Source organism: Sinocyclocheilus anshuiensis, unplaced genomic scaffold, assembly GCF_001515605.1.
Source record: "Sinocyclocheilus anshuiensis isolate Anshui unplaced genomic scaffold, SAMN03320099.WGS_v1.1 scaffold1037, whole genome shotgun sequence".
NCBI lineage: Eukaryota > Metazoa > Chordata > Actinopteri > Cypriniformes > Cyprinidae > Sinocyclocheilus > Sinocyclocheilus anshuiensis.
In genome coordinates, this window is record NW_015555773.1 from 463,985 (window position 1) to 473,433 (window position 9,449).

At 36.9% G+C, this 9,449-nt stretch overlaps 1 protein-coding gene and 1 long non-coding RNA gene across 2 annotated transcripts in view; both read right to left on the reverse strand.

The window, feature by feature from the left end:
* The window catches only part of LOC107674437 (G-protein coupled receptor 56-like), a 33,564-nt gene that overhangs the window by 3,155 nt on the left and 20,960 nt on the right, over positions 1 to 9,449 (reverse strand). Inside the window, exons 2-5 of the mRNA XM_016468410.1 lie at positions 1,146 to 1,268; positions 895 to 1,011; positions 518 to 560; positions 316 to 419 (exon numbers count right to left, since the gene is read on the reverse strand). Of these exons, the coding sequence (XP_016323896.1) occupies positions 316 to 419; positions 518 to 560; positions 895 to 1,011; positions 1,146 to 1,268 (387 nt within the window). The remainder of the gene's footprint in view (positions 1 to 315; positions 420 to 517; positions 561 to 894; positions 1,012 to 1,145; positions 1,269 to 9,449) is intronic.
* LOC107674444 (uncharacterized) lies at positions 1,334 to 6,589 on the reverse strand. The gene is made up of 3 exons (XR_001632505.1): positions 6,381 to 6,589; positions 1,681 to 1,766; positions 1,334 to 1,451 (listed from the first exon to the last, which is right to left on the reverse strand). It is a non-coding gene; the product is annotated as an uncharacterized LOC107674444 (long non-coding RNA).

Below are 9,449 nucleotides of genomic sequence, written 5' to 3' on the forward strand. Positions count from 1 at the left end.
TAGCGCTTATTTATTTGTATTTAGAACCGCTAACTTGAATAATAACCCCTGGCAGCAGTGTAAAAGTAGCCTGGAGTCAGACGCACCTCTGCCGCATTGACATCCGCACGTCACACGTGTATGATCGCGGGCGCGATTTGGAATCACAAACTTGGCTGCACAGGGGGACTTTAACAACTCTGTTCCACTGGCTATGCATATTCCCAAGGATGACAGAAATACCTTTTATTCATAAAGATTGGCTCTCAGTGATAAATATTCCCAGCAATGGCTAAACTTATTTAATGTCATTTTCTTGGTAAAGCTGCTACTCACCACAAGAATAGCAAAGTATGTGAGATGATTACAGCAACATTCTGTCTCTGTGTCGTGGATTTGAACAGTCTCACAGCCGTCATATCTCCAGGTCACTTCATTATCTGCAGAGACACATTAACAGAACAGTCAGTAATTGTGCTTCAGCTAGCATCGAAACATTTGCTTGATGTCTAACATTTGCTTGAAGACTTGAGCGCACCTCGTCTTGTGTCCCATGAAACACAACTTCTAGAATGGTTAGGCTGTGAAATGAAATAGAAGAGGTTAGGATAAATGCATCTATAATCAGTTCAAAGAGAGTGGCTCAGCACATACAGTACAGAGATTTATCATTGCTATTCTGTATGAGTAAATGAGGCCCTTGCGATTTAAATGCCAAAAACAACATCAACAGTTTGATTTTTATCCGGCTTCACCTCACCAGCCTTGTCATGTGGTTTTCAGTGTTAAGGAAATTACATATAGTTAGTCTACTCAGTAAAAAATGATGTGAGCTATAGTTGGTGTTAAGCTTATAAATAGCCTTTTAATATCACAACAAATATGAAAAAACTAAACATGCTCAAAAAGACGTACTGGGAGAGCAGAGTGATGAAAGCTGATTCTGACAGGTTCTGGGAGGTTTTTGATGATCTCGTTCTCCACAGAGAGTCCAACTATGCCACCCAGAAGATCTGCATTAGACGATCCCCTCTACACAACACATATAGTGAATCGAATCGTGAGTTGAGTGAATCGTTACATCCCTAATTGCTATATATGTTGGTTGGCTAATGTAAGCTAAATAATCCACATGATTTATCTCTGCTTGACAAATATTGTCATACCTGGAACAAGGTCTTGTTTTGGTAGTAAGTACACACCACTTTGGATGTGCTCCTTGATTGGGATTTCAGACAGGAGGGAAGATAAACGGAGGGTATCATGTTTGGTGCGACAATTCGAGGAGCCTGGAATACAACATATATATTTATTCATATGCTAGAAAGAGAGCTTCCTGTGACTCAAAGTACTCTCATTGGCTGAAATCTCAATTTCCTTACAGCCTGTTTTCAAATAAGATTTCAGATTTCGGGATGCGTTGCCATGGCGCCATGTTCCACACATCTTAAAGTCTCTGTCATTCTCCATTGCTGAACAAAGTATAGTAAAAATAAATAACTAAATAAATACATGTTAAGCTGCAAACTTTGTTGATTTAAGAATTCTAAAGATATTTTTAACAAACTATCCAAACTATCACGTTTTTGCAGTTGTCAGGTATGCATTTTCATTATAAAAATAGAATCATTAAACAAGATACTAATAACAATGTGCAGCTAGTACATTTCACTTCATCAGTAATAACCTGATGAACCTTACCTTGACCCAAAATTAACAAAAGGCAGGTGATTATCCACATTCTTACAGACTTTAGATTCTGCTCCATTGTAGCTCATAGATGATGCCTTAAAAGCAAGAGAGAACTCCGTTAAAGAGAAATAAAACAAAATACACAATGACATGCCTCAGTAGAGCCATGCAACAGCACCCAGGCTACCTTTGTGTCAAAACACTTTCAGAAATGTCTCACACATATTCCTGACACTGTATGCAATAAGCAGTTTAACAGATGTGTTGCAGATTTTGTCAAAATGTTTGTATTTTGTCAACTCAGTCTGGTGAAAGGAAGTATGTATGTGCACATTTGCTGTTTAGATATTGTCATTGCTCTATATTGTTTTAACAACACAGCAGTTATTTTATGTTAGTATCTTTTTTATCTCACCTATCTCTCTTACACTTCATGTTATGCACGCATTGCTCAATTCCATAGTAGTTTTGTAGTTCAAGAACTCATCTCATTATAGTAGCAGCAGTGGTTAAAGCACATTAAGTAGTTTCATCTTCAGACCAAATCGAGTAGCTGCAGGTGTTGTGTTTTGCATAATGCCTGCCACAACAGGTTGACGCATGTTTGTGCTCGAAGTCGGTAAATGCAGGAAAGCCACAGTGGTGTCTGATCTTAACAGTGTGCTATATTCTCCTACAGTTTCATTTCAACTAGTTTGGCTCATATCTCTGACAGATGTAAAGGTCAACACGCAGAAAAGCGAAACGGCAGATCTGCGCTATATAGGTAAGAACTAATTAAAGTGTTGAAGCACTTGACCCTGTGTTACCCACAGACATAAACTTATTTGTGAAATTGGCGTACTGCACTGATTAAAGAAATAGTTTCACCAAAAATGAAAATTCGCTGAAAATGTACTCCAAGATGTGTTTGTTTCTTCATCGGAACAGATCGGGAGAAATTTAGCATTACGTCACTTGCTCACAAATGAATCCTCTGCAGTGAATGGGTGCCGTCAGAATGAGAGTCCAAACAGTGGATAAAAACATCCCAATAATCCACAAGCAATCCACAGGGCTCCAGTCTATCAATTAACATTGTGTGAAGTGAAAAGCTGCATGTGCGTAAGAAAATATCACAGTTTTCTGGTGTCTGCATAGTCTGTCACCAAAGTGAGAAAAAAAACATCAGCTTTTAACACTCAAATTAGCAGAAGTGACTTGGGGATCTGTTGTGTGCTTCAATGACCCGTGCTGACTCAGGTTAGAAAACATGCCATTCAATGTCTGACTCATCCACTGTCACTGGCTGGGTGTTTTAGCACATTGGGACTGACAGTGTATTATGATTCATTTTACAGTAGATCTGAGACATGCTCTTTGTCTTGAGTGTGAGAAGTGTATTGCTACACAAAACAAAACAAAACAAAGTTTGTGACAAAGATGGCATCATATCTGTGTGCTGCACTGAATATGTGCATTTGCATTATCATCTTAATAGTCCCTTTGTCACAAAATAAAGTCTGTTCTCATGGATAAGAGATGGCAGTTGCAGCCTAGCATGCATCAGAATGTATTTTTACCCTTGCATGTATGTGTTCTCATTGATAAGGGCCCAGGAATAGAAGTTTTACTAGATGGCTGCTTCTTTATCACAAGCATAGTGAGAGATGGTAAGGAAGGTTTTTGTTTTACAGATAAGGATGTGTCTTTTACTAAAATGAGGTGGTAAGAGGAAGGAACAGACAAGATATTGATAACTTGATTGCCTATTCTAACACTGTAGCAACAAATATTCTTGGGTTGAAGGGAAGTTGCCTATTTCTAAAGGAAATGTTAATATGCAATTTAGACATATTGGACACTATGCCCAGTTTTGACAGGGGATTCCTTTTCAAAATGAAAAAAAAGAAAGAAATCAAAACAAACTAAAACCTTATAACGAAAACAACCTACACAACAACAGTTGGCATCTTCTTGCCTTGTGGTTATTCATTTGGTTTCATAGTTTTTCCACCCACACTGGTCACCGGATACTACCAGGCCCCAACAACATGTTCTTAAAATGCAGATGAGCAAACTACTTGGATGCAAACTATTAATCAATCATACTTTTTTTTTTTCAAACATATCCAATGCAGTTCATTGTGTTTTACAAGCAAAAACCAAAAATGGAAAAAATACAAGCAATGAAAATAAGACAAATATATAACAAAATATTAAAATGTTAAAATAAAAAATCCCAAATGTACATAACTGATAAGAAAGAGAAAAAAACTAAGAAGAAATACAATTATTTCAAAGAAAAAACATAAAATCTGAGCTGCTAAACAGAAAATTCTGGGAATGTCACTTGACATTTTTCCACTGTAAATGATAAGATAACTTGTTCTTTTTCACTTCCACAAATTGCACATTTAACAGTATTTTACAGTATTTTTTCAAATCACATGAAATGTCCACTTAGATTGTGTCTTCAAAAATTATGGTCATTTTTTACAGAATATGTATATGCTGTACTTCACTGAAATGGGAAACAAAAAAAAAATAGAAATTGTGTCTTTGTCCAAACATGTTAGCAGTGCATGTATAAAGATGATGGCTAAATGGGGTTATAACAGAGCAGGCTACTGACTACCACTTAGAGTACCCAGTTCCTCCATGCTATGTTTGAGAAGGGTGCGTCTATGCCCCCGCCCTTTCTGGCCCTCTCTCCCTCTGCCATTGTTCCAGCTATGTGGACCTCACAGCAGTCAAAGAATGTCCCTTTTCTCTCCAAGCACCACTGAAAGGAAGCTGGTGAAGTCCATTTATTCAAAGGAGGAGCGTTGCCAGTTTTAAACTGTGCACATAAAAGAATTTTTGCTCAAATTCATAACATTTTCTCGCCCTTACTATGCTATTTCCCACTCTACAGCCATTAAAAACAAACCTCACACGATCATATATAACACTTCCTCTTTTAATTATAATGACTGTGTGGAAAATTGAGTTGCAAACTCATGAGCCTCCGCTCCTGCTACCGAAATTTTTCTTGTGCTGATAAAATCTAAACATGAGATTCAACATGTTTTGAAGTCCTACCTAAGCCTCAAGAGAGACAAACCACAGAAGACTTGCATTTCTAGAGCATTTCCATGACCAGTGTTGTGTCTAGAAAAGCTAACAACCCGCACAGAACAAGAATGTGAACTTTGAGATGAACTAGGTCAATCTATTGTGCTTTTCCTTTGTGACATCACTGCCAGACAAAAAAGCGAAAGGCCTTTCAGCTCGCTTCATTCTGAGCTGAACTGACAAGTAGCAGGGACTGAGGGCAAAGGTCTTTCAACAATTCAGTGCTAAGTTGCATTACAGCAAAAAAACTCGTTGACATTTAGTTGCACAGATCAACCACCATGGTTCAGAAAGGAAAACCAACATTACAAGACATGAAGAGAAGTTAAAACATGTCTGATTGCAATTTAATAAGCATTAAAACACTCATTTGTGGTTATAATTGGTGGTTGTATGCTTAATAGCCACCAGTTCTTTAAGAAAGTGCTTTATAATTCTAAAGTCAGTTTACATTTGCATTGTGCCCTCTAATATGCAAAAATAAAGCATATGTCAGTAGTAGGCAAAGGCTCAATCTTCTCAGTCAGTTATATAGAAGGCATAAAGGAGCATTCCTTTCCATTGAGGTGTACTGACTGGGGGGGGGTTACAGGATTGTCGAGGGTTTCACTAAAGCACACAGTCTCAGTGTGTCTTTGATTTGTTCATAGCCTCAGAGTAAATATGTGGCTGCTGCTCCTCCACCTGCGCTCCAATTTCCCCAAGGAGCTTCTTGTCTCATATATTACAGCAGTCAGTGTAAAATGTTGAAAACAATGTGAAAATAGAGAGAAATGCATGTAGAAAACTGAAAAACTGCATGTTTATCTTATCAAGGTTGAAGTGTGTGCTGTTCAAATCTAATCCTATTAAAGGTTATTGCATGTTATGTGTTACATGAAGCTCATTAACATGGTTTATCTGACATAATTTTAACATATTTTAGCCATTTGACAGTTTCTTCTATTAACGCAAATACAAAAACCCAGCCCATTTATGACAATACAAAAGAATGTTGGGAGAGCGGGGCTAGTTGTCACAAGAGCTATACCTAAGGGTTTGATAAAACAAATGTTCAGTGGATTCATATATTGCTTTTAAACACTCAATTTTTTTGTGAAATTAATCCTTCAAACTAAAATGTCAATATCAATTAATTTTGCTATAGCTCTAAACAAGTGACCACAATGAAACCACACTACAGCATCCATTGAAAAGGAAAGGATAGAAAAATATATTTTTCATAAATATCACACCGGGGCAAGTTGTCACATTTTGTAGTAAAAGCTATCAAGAAGTTCTTATTGCTATTACTGTGACAATTTACCCCATATAGTGTGTAATAGCTTTGAGGGATTATGGAACAGCCTACACAGTCTATTCACCTACATCTCGGTTCATATTTTTGTAATCGGTTTAAACAGTTGTAAAAACATATAAAAGTAGCTAGTAAAACGTCTTTAGATTCTTTCAAAATGATATTCACGCGCACATTTTGTTACCAGTATCAGATATTCCAGGTCCAAATGTATGAAAACATAAAAATGTACACTCTTAACACCTTTCTCAAAGACCGTGTGATCTGACATCATATCATGTAACATATTCGCAAACATATAAAGAAATGGGCTTACCGTTCATAGACGAACGCAGAACACTTGCTATCTGCCTCTCGTACACAAAACACTCGCGTGGTTTTCGGGAAACGGTCGCTGTTTATTTTGCGGTAATGTTCCCGGTGAGACAGAACCTGTCAATACACGCGTAATATAAAACGAGTGGAAGAGCGATAAACGCAAGTGACTTTGGCACTCGCAGACTCCGCGCGCAGTGACTCAGTCCCTCAGAGCGTGTGAATACTCGACTGAAGGCGCTTGTGTCTCATTATCATGTAGTCATGCGGAAAGCGGAGGTAGTCTTTACTACTACGACGAGATCCTAGAAACACCCCACCACCAGAGGCGGTTACATGACAGCATGAAAAAAGCTGTCAAACGTATATTTTATAAACTGTTGTAAATACGATGATGCGATTGAAATAAATCTTAAAGCAAGCTTACGTCGTAGAAACCTACGGCCAGGTAGGCTTCAATATAGGTAGGCTATAAGGTAGGAGCGATGCCTGAGAACACTGGATTGAGTTTGCATAGTCAGGCTTTATTTTTGCATGAGAAACAAAAAAGCTAAGAAAAATTACCTTAATGCAAAAACAAGTCAGTATTGGCAACATGTCCTTTTCAAGGGCAACCTCTGTTGCCTCGGAATTTGTTACAAATTAATCCCTACAATAAAGTCATAATGTCCAGGATACTGATAAGATTGCATTGCTAGGTAGTGGACATGTAGGAGAGGGAGTGCTATACTGTGTGTGCGTGTGTGTGTGTGTGTGTGTGTGTGTGTTTGCTGTCTGTTGATCAGTTAGAGCACCTGGCTTCCTGTGCGTCTCAGCTGTTATTTCGACAGTGTTTATAAAGGCCAAGGTCTGACAAAGGCTTTTCTGTTTCTCCAGAAGACTGATGTTGAAAGACCATAAATAGTCAGACATTTACACAACATGTTTGATTTTGTTTGATACATCTCTCATTGCTGCTGTTAGAAATGATCAGTAATATCCCTTTGCAGAAATACAGCAGAAAGTACATGTATATTTATGCTATTATGTATAATAGCCTATATTTCAGTTTTGTTATATCACATATAATATGTTCAAAAATTTGGGGTCGGTAAGGTTTCTTTATGTTTTTTGGAAGAAGTCTCTTATGCTCACCAAGGCTGCAATTATTTGTTCAAAACTACAGTGAAAACAATAATATTGTGAAATATGTTTACAAAACAAGTGTTTTCTATTTCAATATATTTTAAATGTAATATAATCCTATGAGGATACTTTTTTTTTCTGAAACAGTCATGACTCCAGTCTTCAGAGTCACATCATTTTTCGGAAATCCTTCTAATATGTTAATTTGATGCTTAAGAAACATTTCTGCACTTAAAAAAAAAGAAATAAAAAAGATAATTTGCAATACATAAATGGAAAAAAGAATGCTGTGGTTAGAAAGATTAGTAATCTGTTGTATGATTTAAGTCATAACTCTTAGACAGACATCTTGATAAAGTGTAGCCCAGTAAAATGTAAAATGAAAAAAAAAAAATCCCATTGACCCATATTAGTCATAATACCTGTGTTTAATTCCAAATTATGTATTTATACATGACTAAAAGCTGTAAACTGGTCACCACATCCTGAAAATAACTAAGAATTTCCCTTTCGCTATTTACATGCATGGTTAAGCTATAGACAATGTGTAACTTGTTCCCCAAGAGGACATAAACTCCTTTCAATGAGGTTTCAAATTGGCACTGCAGCGTTTGTCTGAACTTGTACGCGGAATGAAAAAAGAAGAGACTTTTCACACAGCTCTAGTCTTTCTGTTAAGCATCTTATGCATCTTGTTTGCAAAGTTGTCAGTTTTATTGGAGTTTTAGGTCACAACAGCACCAATGTTGAACAGACCACTGCTTTACGATGACGGCATTAGGGGCCTCTGTCAATGTATTCACAGCATTTTTCACACCATGATTCTGCCTCTGAGCAATACAGCAGTGCATGCATACCTCAAAGAGATATTCTACTGCTCATGCACTTTTGGTACATCAGGTCATTCTCTAAAGTTTTCTTATATTTTGGCGTATAGCAACACGAAACAGATGGCAGCTAGTGCAGATGGTATATAGTGCAACGGCAACCAGCCAACAAAGGCAGTGGTTCTGCTCTTTTGTTGCCTCTCTCAGCCGTCGTGAAGCAGCGCTGACTCCCACTGTGTAAATCCATGGTGATCTCACAGGCCAGGGGAACTCCAAACTGATGTTTATAAAGAGAGATTAAGGGTACCAGCATGAAAGAGTTTTGCACTCATAGATAAACACAGACGCAAAAATGAAAACAGGTTCAAGCACACCCAAAAATGCTTCTGAACTGAATAATGGAAATAACTTTAAGGTGCTGGAACATAACACTATTCACTTGTCCTACACTCTTAAAAATAAATGTGCTTCGCGATGCCATAGAAGAACCTTTTTTGTCTAAATGGTTCTATGGTTCCAAAGAACCTTTAACATATAAAGAACCTTTCTGTTTCACAAAAGGTTCTTTGTGGCGAAGGATTCTTCATATTATAAAAAGGTAAAGAGATGGTTCTTTAAAGAACCTTTGACTGAATGGTTCTTTGTGGAACCAAAAATGGTTCTTCTATGGCATCACTGTGAAGAACCTTTTAAGCACCTTTATTTTTAAGAGTGTACACCAACTAGTTGTTCTATGTGAACTCTGAAACATTAAACATCTATGTTCCTGTTCTGAACACGAGGCTGTTTTGCTTAAACAAACACGAACATGCTTTAATATTTTACTTTCCTGTTCAGAATGTGTTTGAGTAGACTAGACTCCAAGTATTTGTGTATAAATAAGAGTGTGAGCCAGTTGAACCATCATTATTTATTATACATAGGATATTTTTCTCTGAAATGTTATTTTAAAGTGTAATATTTGTAAAATGAAATATGAACATATGGGGTTGTCTTCTTAAAAAATATTTTTTATTTATTTCTCTATTTAAAATAAAAAGTATTATTACATATATATATATATATATATATATATATATACACACACATATTTTAGAGGTATATATTGTGGGATATAT